Source organism: Sciurus vulgaris, assembly GCF_902686455.1.
Source record: "Sciurus vulgaris genome assembly, chromosome: 11".
Classification (NCBI taxonomy): domain Eukaryota; kingdom Metazoa; phylum Chordata; class Mammalia; order Rodentia; family Sciuridae; genus Sciurus; species Sciurus vulgaris.
The window spans coordinates 54,658,990-54,673,713 of NC_136472.1; the positions used below are offsets into that span (position 1 = coordinate 54,658,990).

Genomic DNA, 14,724 nt, shown 5'->3' on the forward strand with positions numbered 1-14,724 from the left:
GCTTCCATGAAGAGTTCCTCCTGGCATCTAGAAATTGTACTGGCTTGCTTTCTACTATTTTTATCAAAGAAGAGAACTACCCAAATGAATGAAAAAGTGGACAGCAGTTTTCCCACATCAAAGGGTCTTAAGGGAATAAAATAATTGTGACCAGATATTGTTGCTGGCCACAATTTCTATCTCCAGGAAAGTAGGAAAAAAGGAATCTGGATATAATATGTCCTTCCCTGTGAAGCTGTTCCCTGAAGCATGCCCATGACTTGACTGTGCATAGTTGACAACACTCCTCCTCTCCATCCCCTACCCCTGTCTATACCTCGGACCAAGTGAGCAAGACAGCCCGGAGCTTACTTGAACTACAGGGAACCCCACCTTTCCAAGGAATGGAATTTGTGTAGGGACTATCCAAATATTGTTTATCATTACCTTGGATAAGAACCAAAGGGACAGAAAAATTTCTTTGACAGTTATCTGCCTTATAACTTTCATTTCACTGTGCCTAAAAATTTTTAAATGAGGCCCAGACCTAGGAAGCGGCATCATTCCTAATTTCAACAGTCTCTAACATAAGACAATGATTCTCAAACAAGGTGTCAATCTTGGCCTGATTTCCTTCATTCCAAGCTGATTTGCTTCATCCTGCATCCTCTTTCTGATATCCAACTCATAACTTCTCTATTCTTGTAACAAAATTGAAAGCATTTCATATTTATTCTTCTCTGGGTTACTAGTTGAGTGTAAGTCCCATCTCCTGCCTAGTCATTATATGTCATCTTCTAGTATCTGTTCTTATCAAGTCTCCGTGATTTGCTTGCATCGGACTTAAAGATTACTATTATCTCCAATGCAATGTCCACTTTCTCTTCTCTATTCTAGGCAAAAATCTTGAGCTATCACACCCTAGACTGGGCCTTACTTGCCCTAATGCTTTCCTCAGGCTTCCAGTCCAGGGTTTACTGTGAGAAGGACAAGTTCTCATGTCCTCTGGGTTTCCTCATCATCTCTGCCACTTATACACACATTGTTGTATCTTCTCCAGGTAGTGTTCTTTAAAGTTTTCCTTTTGGATGAAGAGGTAGGGATGGGATAAATGAGCAGACCATGGACTCTAGCCCCTTGATAGCGTATGCATGAAATTTCTTCCCAAAATAATCTTACTAAACTCACATAATAAAGCCCAGTCTTGCTTTCCTGACTACGACAGCACCCTCCCAGCATTCTTGAGCTGCATCCCAGCTCTCTGCTGTCTTCCTGAATCTACCATTCTGATAATTAGTAGCCAGTGGATCATTTCCTGCTCATCTCTTTCATGTGCCATATCTACTTGACTTTGTAGCAAATTTCTATACTACTGTTAAACGTTCCTGGATTATAGCATCCTCCAGATATAACCTGCCATGTGATCTTCAATAGCAACTGAGCACGAATACACTGGCATTTGGAGAATTCCTTTTCCCAGTGCCGAGTACATCTACGTGGATGCTAACAGTTTAATTTTCCTGGGTTGTCTATTTTCTCCTTTTTCTACACTGTATCCTAAGTCCCAGTTCATATCCTTTGCAGTGGGGTTAACCCAGCTGTTCCATTTGTTCTGTGTTCTTACATCCTTCACAAGATCAAAGCTATTTTTCCAATATTGACTACCCTTTACAGCAAATCGTTAGTGCATTATTGTGGGGAGGGAGAAAAACTTTGCCCATCAGAAGTAAAACTGGAAATAGGCAGAAAACCCCAACTTACTGCACTACTGAAAGTTGCCAGATTGCATCATCCAGGAAAATCAAGTCTGTGTGAAGAAAAATCCCGATGATCTGGATGCTGGGTTCTGACCAAAAGGGATTGTGCAAGAGGCAAAAGAGGTTTGCTCCGTTAGAAAGTGCCAGTATATAAACGCCAGCCACATCTTCCCAGCAGCTGGCACAGGCAGCAGCAGCTTCACTCAGCGGGAACCACAGCCCAGGGTGAGGTGCTAAAACTTTTCGACAGTTTTACTCTATGACGATTCTTTCTCCACCAGCATTCTTGTGCTGTATCTCAGCTTTCTCTCTCTGCATCCTTCCTAAAACTAATATTCTGATAATTAAAATTCGCCAGATGTGAATACTTTTAGGGTAGAGTTTTTTGGGGTTTTTTTTTTTTTTTTTTTTTTTTTGGTACTGGGGATTGAACCCAGGAGCACTCAACAACTGAGCTACATTCCCAGTCCTATCTTTTGTATTTTATTTAGAGACACTGAGTTGCTTAGTGCCTCACTATGGCTGAGGTTGGCTTAGAACTTGCTATCCCCTTGTCTCAGCCTCTTGAGCGGCTGGGATTACAGGCTTGTGCCACCATGCCGGCTCAGGGTAGAGTTTTGTTGTGTGTGTCTGTGTGAATTCAGTGATGGTTAGAACAGGCATTCTACAAATATTCATTGCTTATTTAACTCATCTCATATTACAGAGAGGTGTATTAGTAACAAATCCCCAAATGCCTCTTTGGAAATTTCCTGTACAGTGGAGGTTTAGGGCTGATAAGTAATGATTAAAATGAAAAGTGGTTTATTCTAACAGTACATTGCAATCTCTAAGACACTGGGATTCTAATGAGAGAGATGAAAATGAGGAATCATACCCTTCGAAAACCTATTTACCTCTCATCTATCTACACACACTCACACATGCATTCACTTGGGTTTGTGAATAAATTGATTGGGCTTTATTATTGGAATGTAATTATGGATCAATATTATAAAATACAAAAACCCCAAACAAAACATGGACCATTCTTGGTTTTGTTTCCTTGACTCTGCAGCAGGATGAAGCTTTTAATTGGCATCATTTTTTGCTTCCTGGTCCTGGGAGTTGAAAGCCAAAGTTGGGTCGATTTCCTCAAGCAAGCTGGTCAAGGTAAGGACTAAAGGTTGGGCATAGAAGGCTACATCTGGTTGTCTCAAGGATTCACCCGGGCAGAGATCCCCACCGGCAAAGCCACAACTGGATAGAAAAGGAAAATGTTTTTTAATTGTAGTAGTTCCTGGAGCTATTCTGGCCACCTTTGTCACTCTTTATAGGGCTCCAGACCAGAGGCTACTTAAGGTTTGAGAGGCAACTTTTCAGCAGCAATGTAGAAAGCTCTGGAATTCAGTGGTGTTTGTTCTCTTAATACAAGTGTGGTTCTACTGCCCCCTAGTGATAATTCATTTTTAAGTCTTGCCCATCCATTCGTGTTTGTGGGAAGGGTGAGCAGAGGCAATGCAGCCTCAACCACATAGTAATAACAACCAAGATTAACAGAGCTCTTAATATGTGATAGACACTGTTTAAGGAACTTTGTATTAACAAGTGAATTAGTTTTTCTCTTTTTATCCCTGTGATGTAGTCACTATTATTACCCCTTAGTAGAGAAACCAAGGCACACAAGAGCCTAAGGGTACCTGATAAACCGCACAGAAGAATAAGATTTAACTCAGGTAGACTTCCTACAATTTGATCTACTGTTTCCAGAATGATAGTGAGAGATTTGTGAATAAACACACCATTCTTTATCTGAGAAATGGCAATTGGTTGGGAAGGAGTACCTTTGGAAGGCAACTCTAGTTCCTCTGTTCACAACAGACGATGAAATGAATTGCCTCTCTGATAGTTCTATTAGGAATGAGACATGGTCAGGAAACCACCGTCAGGGGAAAAAACTTCATTAGCCTTAGCAGCAAGATTTTGTTTTCAAAATGTAGTATTTAAAATTTCAGGTGTTAGGGTTGGGGATCAAGTACAATCCTTTCCCAGCATGCCTGAGGCCTTGAGTCTAATGTCCAGTACTGAAAAAAAAAAAAAAGTCAGGTATTATTAGTTTTCTGAATAATTATTTTAAGGATTTGTGATTGATGCATCTAGATTCTCACACACCCAGCTAAAAGTCTCTCTCTCTCTCTCTCTCTCTCTCTTTTTGCTATGCTGAGGGTCAAACTCAGGCCTCACACACACTACTACATGTGTTGTTTTGCTGAGCTACATCCCCACCTCTTAACAATATCTTTCACTCCTTGTGTCAGTGTTCTTTTGTCTCATTACAGAGGACATAGAAGTTTTGAACCTGATTCAGTTTATTTAAATCTCTCTTAGAGAACCCACCTTTGTCACCTCCGTTTGGATTCTGACAGTCATCCAGGCTCAAATATACCCTGGACATTCAGATGTACTTAAGATAGAACTGTCCTCACTCTGCCCATAGGGATGACTTTATCCCATTGACTAGGTTAGGAGAGGTCGTATGTATGTCACAGCCTCCCTCAGAATCTCGTGTTCTACCACTTAGAAGGTTCCCTGGATCTTTCCAGAGAGAGGACCATTATGAATATTCCTTAAAGACCATCCCACGTCTTCTTTACATGTACCACACAGTCAAAAACAAAACAGTAACAGAACTAAGAATGGAATCAAACAGAATAACACTTGTACTGAGTGTGAATCTCATTATGTTAACCCAGAGAAGTAAAAAGTAGAGAAATATTCATTTTTAAGCCAATATACTTTTCAAGGGTTTTGTCAAAGGCTGAAATCTTTGGAAATGGTTGAAAACTTTTTATTTCTCTAATTTGCCAGGTCATGATCATCTATATAATTTTCTTTTCTTTCCAGGGACTAGAGACATGTGGCGAGCCTACTCCGACATGCGGGAAGCCAATTACAAAAATTCAGACAAGTACTTCCATGCCCGAGGGAACTATGATGCTGCCAAGAGGGGACCTGGGGGTGCCTGGGCTGCTAAAGTGATCAGGTAAGGCAGATTCCTGGGGATACCAGGCCAGCAGAACTTGACTGCCTTGGGCAGTCAGGAGGGGGCTCTCTTCTATGCAGCCAAGTTTCCTGTGGAGGCTGTGGCCCCTCCTCCTCTTGCCCATTCTCTGGAGTTTGTCTCTGAGACAGTGCTTGGTGTGGGCCCTGAGTGACTGATGTGGCTGAATGATTCCCAGCCCTCCTTCTTGGGTGCTGTTCTTCCAGTGTCAAGATGACCAACATGGGCTGAGTAGGGTTGTGCCAGGGAAGGGCCATGTCTTACCTGCCTTTCCTTGACCTTCCTGGACTCCTCTCAGAGCTGTTCTTTGAAAGGGGAGTGGAGTGGAGAGGGTTGGGACTGTTGCTTTTCAGCCTGATGATTAATCTCTTTCCAACTGCCTTGATTACAGTAATGCCAGAGAGAATATTCAGAGATTGACAGGCCATGGAGCAGAGGATTCGAAGGCTGACCAATTTGCCAATGAGTGGGGCCGGAGTGGCAAAGACCCCAATCACTTCAGACCTGCTGGCCTGCCTAAGAAGTACTGAGCATCTTCTCCTCTCTGTTCTCAGGAAATCTAGCTGTGAAGTTACAGCAGAGAAATTTGTTGAACTAGTTACTGAATTCTTTATCCCTAGTACTTGATATAGAACACATAAAAGTGCTTAATAAATGCTTGTGAAATCAAATTTGTCACTGTAATATGAGCACATGATGGTCTTACTGGGAACATTGGCCATGGGTGATCAGTTAACATCACTGTCTTGATTTTTTTAAAAAAGAGATAAGGCACTAGTTTAAAAAAAATGTAATTGGGAATAAAGTATGTGTTCATACACGGGCCACAACATGGATCAACATAAGCCCATATTATATATTGTATAAAATGGAAAATATAGTTAGAGAATCCTATGGGCAGCTTCAGCAATAAAGTTTAAAACTAGATAAAAATCAACACATTCTTAGAAAACTATAACTTACAAAGACAGAAGAAAATGAAAATCTGGATCCAATTATCTTGAAAGATGGAATCGTCCCATAAAGAAAATAATATGTCAGATGGTTCTGTAGACAAATTTATTCCTTCAGAAAGGTGAATAATTCTGATTTTGTACAAACTATTCCAGAGAGTAGAATAGGAATATTCCCCAACTTTTTCTACTAGGGTAGGAAAATTGACAAAACACAGACACACAGACACACAGACACACACACACACACACACACACAAAGAAGAAAAGAAAAACCAAAAGTACCCTGAGTTACTATGGATTGGCCCTTGCAGTAACCACCTCCAGGGTCAAAGTATAGCCTGAGGTGATACATAATCTCCCCAAACCTGGCATCTTGGAGAGGAGTGGTTTTAGAAACTTCACACAGATCTTTCCCAGGTCAGAACCTGTCCCCTAGGACTTGCCAGTCCAGGTGTCTTTTTATAGTAGACCATTTCTACTTTTTATAGTAGACCATATCCAGGCTTCCTCTCTGTCTAGTCAGCTATGTTCTTTGCCCTTCTCTGCCTCATGAATTCTGAGTTCCTCATTGGTCTCTTTCCTTGCCATGGAGGCCCAGTTCCAGAAATCTTTCCTCTCTCCTATCCTTTCCTACTAAAACCAGTGTTGACCACTCCTGGTTTGTGGTATTAAGAAATGTCATTCAAAGATATTTCCCTTTTCTTTGTCCACACTTTTATTTTATTTTATTTTTTGAACTGAAGATTGAACCCAGGGGTCTTTTACCACTGAGCTACATCCCCAGTCAGTTTTATTTTTATTTTGAGGTAGGGTCTTGATAATTTGATTATCACCTTGGTAAGTTGCTAAAGCTAGCCTCAAACTTGCAATCCTTCTTCCTCAGCCTCCAGAGTTGCCGGGTTTGTAGGCGTGCGCCACCACACTGGGTTATCCCCACTTCTTCACTCAGGCCATGATAGAATGTCACATTCTCCGTGCATCCGATCTGTAATGGTGAATGCCTCCACAACACTCCCTTCATGTCTTCTTGAGAATCTGTCTCCGCCCTTGCCAAAATTGGTGGTAAATATGTCAGTTCTCCTGATGGTTGGTCTTCAAGCTCCTCTGACAGTAGTTAATAGAAGAATGACTGTGATAATGACTTGGCTTCCATTCATGCCAAGGTGACTATGGGTCAGGCACTACTCTAAGTGTTTTCTTGTGTTATCCCATTAGATCTTCATATTTTGATTACCCCTCCAGGGGAACTTGAGACACAAATAGTTTAAATAACATATCCAAATCACATTGCTAATTTTTTTTTTTGAAATTTAAAAAAAAAATTTATTGAAGATTTGAAAAACAATTCCTAAAAGATCGACTTTTCCAGAAAACTGTAGCTACACAATGCATTGAGTCTATCATGTTAAAACGTGCATAAGACACAAATACAAAAACCATGAAACAAGCCACTATTCTTCAACAATTTGAGCAAAGATATAATGCCTAAGGAACAACATGGATGACTTGCGAAGAATGGGCTCTTTAAGCAACATTAAAAAAAAAAAAAAGGAGCACAAATGGATGAGTGTGTTCAGTTATATACACTGAATTGAACCTTTGGCACTAGGAATCAGAGCATTTTGTCATATAGCATTAACACATATTATAAAAGTGCGTAGTGTCAAAGGAATAGAACCACCAGCATTCAAAAGCAGCTTTGTCAACTAGGCAAACACTCTACAGAATGTCTCTCTGTTGTCCATCATTGAATACACTGGTAGCAACTTTGAAATGAAATTTTTTAAAAAAGGAAAGGAAAAGGGAGCAGTGGCCCCTTTTATTTTCTCTGTTTAAATTCAAACAGAAAACAAACATCAATTCTGTTATACACTAACATTTCAAAGTACATCATTTGTACAAGAGAAGGACTAAGAACAAAAATGTGTTTACAGAGATCCAAACACAAGTGAGCGAACAGCGCCTCCTCACACTGCTTTCCAATGGTATTCAGGAGGGGCCACTTCATAATCACTGGCACTAAACAAAGTTGCAGAGTTCTTTGCCAGGTATTTGAGGAAATTGTGAAGATAATTCAGTAATAAAGCAAGGCTCTTCTCATCCAGAGACTGGATGTTGGTATAGGCCAACATTGCTCCAATTCACACAAATAATCTCAGTAGATGTGGTACTCCATACACCTGGGACATGGGTGGTTCAGGATGATCAGCAAAGATTTCAGCATACTGTGGTCTCTCAAATTTGTAGAGCAGTTGAGTGCCCAACATTACGTTGAAGTACTCTTTTATTCCTGCCACAACTTCATTAACGGCATACTCCTTATTATCTGCGTTTCCTGGAGATTTCTTGTAATTTGCATAATCCTCTAGAATAGAATCCACATTCTTCTTGGCAGGAAGATAAAACAGCTGTTTTTGTCTGGTAATTAAGTCCCAGCCGTCAACAAGCCATGGTTTTAGTTCTTCAGGAATCTTTACTTTAACTTCAACCCTGTTCATAAATGTTTCTTCAACAGTAGGATCTACCCCCGCCCTTTTCTTCCGGGGAGGGGGAGACTGAGGTGTCTCACTGGTACTGCCACCATCTCCATTTCCAGATGTTTTCTGTTTGTTCTTTTTTGTTCTCACTTCAACATTTTTCTGTCGCAGACCAGATGTCTTCTTTCCTGGAGCAGCCCCTCTCATCTTTCCCTCTGCATACTGCTCCTGATTGGCTTTTTGGAGTTCTCGCTGTTTCTGCACATTGGTGTCCACGAACTTGAGTACTCTGCTCTCTGGAACCCATTCATTCCAATTTTTATTCCAACCACTGTAATGTATAAAGTATTTCACTTATTTGTCCTTTATGGCAACTTTAACACACTTTGCTTCATAAAGGAGAGGCCCATGAAAGCACAGTACTCACTCACCCTCCTGGAATTTCGGCTTCGGGTCCTGCTTGGGCGCCATTTACAAGTGATTCGCCGTCTCCTCCTTCTCCCACCACCCCCGCCCGACTACCGCCCCCTACTCTCTACCCCACCCAACTTCCCGTCAGACGCGCTGTCAGGCACAGCCAGCTCTACATCCTGGGCCCAATTTCACACATTGCTAATTTAATGCTAGAGTTAACATTCTTAACCCACTACTGTAACTTGCAACTGTAATGAAATTTAGTTTATAAAACATCTTTGTGGGCTGGAAGTGTAACTCAGTTGGTAGAGTTAGCATGCTTAGCATGCTCAAGGCTCTGGGTTCAAACCTTAGCACTGCAAACACCAACAAGAACAAAAACAAAAAGCCCACCATATTTACAAATATTAGTTCACTCAATCATTCCTTCAATGAATGTTTTCCATGTACCACTCCAGGTATCTATGAATTCTATTCTATATCTATATGGTGAAGGGGAGGTAGCACTAAGGGGCTGATGATGGAGAAGGCATGTTGGGGTTGGGTCACTATGTCAGTGGAGCCATAACATGATGGAGGGGGTTGCATACGAAGAAAACAGAACACAGACAGAATTAACTTTAAATACCTGCTGGGGGCAGGTATTTAAGGTAGAACATGGAACTTCTGTTTTTATTTAGGATCAAAGCAAAAGGAGGACATTGCAGGGTGGGGAAGGAGACAAAAATCCAGCAGCTTTCTGAAGACAAAAATAGTTCTGTTTAATTAGCATGATGATGACATATGGCAGAGTATCATAACCAAGGATTATGATAAATCCAATTCGGTGTACCTGAGGTCCCAAGAGAAAAGAAAAGAAAATGCACAAAACAAATACGCAAATATCTGACTTGAATAAAATTTGGGAAGACACAAGAAGGTTATTATAGCAATATCAATAACTTCAAAATGAGTTTTAGCTTGTGTTTTCTTTTTAAAAATCATTTTTATTTCATTGAGAATTTTAGCTAGGGCTGGGGATATAGCTTAGTTGGTAGAGTGCCTGCCTTGTATGCACAAGACCCTGGGTTCAATCCCCAGCACCACAAAAAAAAAAAAAAAAAAAAAAAAAAAAAGAATTTTAGCTGGGCATGGTGGCGCACACCTATAATCCCAGTGGCTTAAAGAGTTCAAAGCCAGCCTCAGCAACTTAGCGAGGCCCTAAGCAACTCAGTGAGACCCCGTCTCTAAATAAAATACAAAAAACGGCCTGGAAATGTGGCTCAATGGTTAAGTGCACCTGAGTTCAATCCCTAGTACCCTACCCTCACCCCCACAAAAAACAATTTTTTTAAACCAAAGGTAGGTGTTGAATTTGAATCAGTCATATAGATTAAACCAGAAACTATTGAATTACTATTATATATCAACATGATGGTTGGTAAATATAATCTAAATGTATGTATATAACAAAAGTTTTGTGAAAGAATATATTTGTGTTTGTGTGTAATTAAAATAAAAGTGTTGTGAAACAATGAAATCTTTGGTATACACAATGGCCTCTGACATTTTTTTTTCTGGTCTGGTCTTTAAAAACTTTTGGTAATGACCCACAAAATTGACTTCAAAGCTCAAAAATGGCCAGGCACAGTGGCAGACACCTGTAATTCCAGATACTTGGGAGGCTGAGACAAGGGGATTGCAAGTTTAAGGCCAGACTGGGCAATGTAGTGAGACCTTGTGTCAAAAATCAAAAGGGCTAGGGATGTAGTTCATTGGTAGAGCATTTGCCTAGCATGCATGAGTCCCTGGGATTAATCCCTATAAAACACACACACAGAGCTCAAAAATGGATTGCCACTCTTAAAAAATTACTAGTTTTATCAAACTCTTCTGCAAAATAATTGTGCTTAAATGAAGCAAACCCTTTAGTTTATGAAAGTTTCCATTTCTCTCCAATCTCATCTATACTTGGAATTGGTCTTTTAAAAGATTTTTCCAACCTTATAGATGTAAAATAATAATTTATATTTCTATGATTTTAAATAAATCAGAGTTGAATATCTCTTTATATATTTCCTTCAGTTTTATTTCCTGCTTTGTGGATTGCTTGTTTCCATGTTTGATACATTTTTCTAATAGGTTGTCTCTTTTTATTCATTCATAGAAATTTTATTATTTTATTTATTTTATTATTTCAATTACACATTACAAATATCTTCTTCCAATTGGAATCTTTAAAAAACCTATTTATTTCATCTTACATTGACTAATAGTGCAAATTATAGCAATCTTTTGCATTAAGACTCTTGCTTTGCATAATTTCAGCAAATCCCTTCTATCTCAGATAATAAAAACGAGTCCCCTACAATTTCTTCTAAAATCTTTAAGGTGTGACTTTTTAGTTTACTTTAGAACATTTAGTTCTCAATCCACTCAAATTTGGCTTTTGTCAAATACTCAATTTTATTTTATTTTTTTCCATTTGGGTGTCTGGCTTCCTAGTATTAACAATCCATTCAGTTGCTATTTTCTGCAATCCCACTTCTATCACATATCAAGTCCCCCCATATACAGGGTGGGTATTGGGACCCATTTCACTCACTGCATTCTGGTATTGATAGATAACAACACTCCCACCTTGTCTGTTTATTTTTCTCCCTAGCATGTATTACTTTCTTCCATGTTGTGTTTAGCCATCCATTGCTATAGTAATACACCATCTCCAAACTTAGTGCCTGCACAAGGATTTGTTACTTTTCACAGTTCTATGGGTTGGGCAGGAGATTCTTTTGCTGTTCTTACTAAAACTCCCAAACTCAACTGGAAGGTTGGCAGGCACTGGGGCTGGGCCCATCTGGAACAACTAAGATTGCTGGGTCTCTAGCTCCACTGATCTTTTATCACTAAGGAGACAAAACTGGGCACTCACATGGTGTTAGTGCCCCAGGAAGGTGAGCCCCAGGAGGCATAAGCACCTACCAAACATCTGCTTGTATCACATTTGCTGCTATCCTATTGGACAAAAAAAGTCACATGACAAAAACCAGAGTGAGAGAGGTAGGAAACCACCCAAGGATCTGGAAATCAAGAGGGATGATCCACTGGGGGCTTTCAGTGTACTAATCTGCCATTTGTACCATGTACTTTACTTATTTGTTTGGTTGACTTCTCCTATCAGAATGCAAAGGCCACAATAGCTGTAATTTTTCTCTTTTCTTCACTGCTGTAACCCCAGTATCAAGAACAGTGCTTGGCACATAATTCTCAATATTTGTTCTATTCCCAACTATTTAACTTTTTTTTGTTTGTTTTTGGTCCTCTGTCCATGAGGCATAATTCAATCAGGGCACATCTTGATCCTTCCTCCAAGGCTTACCACAAAGGATAATGCTCAGTTTTGATTTCAGAAGTTTTAAGGGAATGGGCATACCTTCACAGAGCTAGGAGTGCTCAACAAACAAACATTGTTCAGTACTGAACTACACAACCCAAGATTTCAGAATAATTCTGGACTATTTATCTGTGCATGTCCAGGGATCCGATGTCTTCTGGGCAGTCTGGTCATAATATCTAGCTCAATTAACTACTCTTGAAAATGAACTATAGTCATGTTGATGCTTTAAATACATCAGTGGTAACCTGAGGAGTAGAAATGAGCTATACCAACTTTTCTAGCTGTGTTGTCTGCATACAGATGTTGCATAGGGTTTGGGACCCAAGATGCTTATTAGGGATCAATACCTGCACAAGGAAAGTCAAGAGAGGAGCTGTAGAAGTACTGCGTAGAATTGACAAGGCCATGGCAACCTGGCAGGGAGCCTGGATGGGAGTGGTGCCCTCACACTAGGTTGACCCAACTAGGTCTTGGTACCACATCCCCCATCTCCCTCAACTGCCTTGCTCAGTCACCACATGAGGGCTGTTCTGGGAAGGATGGGACCTAGCTGCAGCTGAATCACCCTCTACCATTTGGGCAGCAAGTCCTTCCTTGAAGGAGATCTGGGCAACGATTCCATGTCTCCTTCAAGAGGCTCTGAATTGGTTATTATAACACTCTTGTTGTTCCACTCTGGTGAATTACTGATAGACTGTGGAAAGTTTGTTATTTACAGGGTTTGGTGGTAATTTTTAATTGGTGCTTTTGTAGATCCTGCTAAGACTATAACCTTAATCCATTTTTCTGCTACCAGAGGTATCTGGTTTTTGTTGTTGATTTTGGTTGGAGGTAGGGTTTATTGATGGCTATGATTAAGAAAGGGGCAGCACAGTGGAAGCCCAGGGGATTGTTGTTAGCGTATTTGACATTACCACTACTCCAGATAAGCCATTTCTCAGTTACCTTGTCTTCAAATTCACCTGCATTGAACTTGATAAAGCCACACTACTTCAAAGTGTAGATCTTCTGGTGACCAGGGAACTTGAACTTGACCCTGTGCAGGGCCTCATTCACATGCTCCTTGTTGTGCAGCTTGGTGAGAATAGCCATGACGACTTGGCCAGTGGGAACCCTGGCTGCCATGCCCTGCAACCCCAAAAAATGCACTGCATACTTGTGTGGAGCCTAGACTGGGAACAGCATGAGGTCAAGGACATGACAAGTGTAGTCAGAGGCAGTCTGGTCATAATATCTAGCTCAATGAGTGACATTCTCTGACACTCTTCCAGGCTTTAGGTTGTCTCCTTTAGTCCTTACCACAGTTATGTGAGGGAAGCATTCTCCTGGGGCAGCTCCCTGCAGCATGGTTCCTGGCGTGCTATTTATGCCACCTAATACTTCAGAAATGCAGGACCACTGGTCTTTATCCTTTCTAATTGTTAGCATAGATTGTGGCTGAGCATTTATTTAAAATGCAGCAGTCCCCCTTCTGTCGTTTTGTTTTCTGCAGTTTCAGTTATCTGTAGTGAACTGTGGTCTGAAAATCTTAAATGGAGTCTCCCCCAAAGTAATAATTTATAGGTTTTGAACACACACACCAGTCTGAGTAATGTCATAAAACCTTAAAATTGTTCCACTTTGGTGAATCACACCTTTGACCAGTGTATCCATACCATATCTGCTATCCATTTCTTAATTACTTTTTACTCTTCTTCATTATTAGATCAGTCGTCTCAGTATAGTAATACTTGTATTCCAATAACCCCTATGTAGTGGTCTAATGCTGTATCATGAACCTGTCATTCATCTCAGTTCATCTCTCCATGTAGGCAGTGTGTCATCTCATATTACCACAAGAAGAATAAAGGGCAAATAATGAACAATATTTTGAGAAAGAGATGACGTTCTGATCACTTTTATTGCAGTATATTGTTATGATATTTCTATTGTTAGTTATTATTCCTACTCTTATTATGCCTAATAAATAAATTAAATTTTGTCACAGGTATATGTGCCAGGGTCCAGCCCTAGCAGGAGTCCATGGGGTCCACACAGGTAACGGAGTGCGGGGAGACAGTGTCGGATGGATGGAGAATGGAAGACACAGACTCTAGTTCTGGTGCAACCATTCCCACTTTATTCTGGGGGAGGCTGGGTTTATATGCATTTTTCTTCAGGCTATAATGGCAGTCTTGTGGTTAATGAAATTGAAGAAGTTTCCAAAGCATAGACAGAAATTGTTCTTAACAAGGAACCGAAAGATTATGAGAAAACAGTAACCTTACAGATTATCCTTACCTAATCACAATTATTTTAAGAATATCTAAGTCAATGAGCTAATATAATGTTTATTTCCTTAATATCTAAACTCTATGTGACCTAAGACTATTCTTATTACTCTCGCGATTAAAACAATAGACAAGTAATCTCATGTGACCATCTCTACTAGGTCCATCTGGTTAATATCTAAATTGCTGAGTTAAGGGCTACAGGAGGGCAGCGGTCGCAGTGGTTCTCGTGGCCAAGTTTTTTTACTGAATAGATTACATTGTCTTATGTAGCTCTTTTTTCCAGAACAGGGCATTGTGCACCAACGTTTATTATAGGGGTGACCTATTCTTTGTAGGAAGGAAGGAATGTTGTGAAACCTTATTCTTTTACCCCACCACCACACATAAAATCATCGTTAGGATTTAACCAGCCTGTTGGAGAGAAAGGCAGATCTATATCTATTTTCTCCAGA

The 14,724-nt window shown here is 40.2% G+C and overlaps 1 protein-coding gene and 1 pseudogene across 2 annotated transcripts in view; one reads left to right on the top strand and one right to left on the bottom strand.

Moving 5' to 3' along the window:
* LOC306639840 (uncharacterized protein) overlaps positions 1–5,458 on the top strand; it is a 52,556-nt gene extending 47,098 nt beyond the window's left edge. Inside the window, exons 5-8 of the mRNA XM_079103543.1 lie at positions 1,837–1,966; positions 2,797–2,888; positions 4,620–4,758; positions 5,168–5,458. Coding sequence (XP_078959669.1) covers positions 1,837–1,966; positions 2,797–2,888; positions 4,620–4,758; positions 5,168–5,306 — 500 coding nt within the window. The 3' untranslated portion in view covers positions 5,307–5,458. The remainder of the gene's footprint in view (positions 1–1,836; positions 1,967–2,796; positions 2,889–4,619; positions 4,759–5,167) is intronic.
* Positions 5,459–7,035: 1,577 nt separating this feature from the next.
* On the bottom strand, positions 7,036–8,716 carry LOC306639314 (mortality factor 4-like protein 1; annotated as a pseudogene). Its single transcript has one exon. The product of its transcript is annotated as a mortality factor 4-like protein 1 (transcript).
* Positions 8,717–14,724: the final 6,008 nt, after the last annotated feature.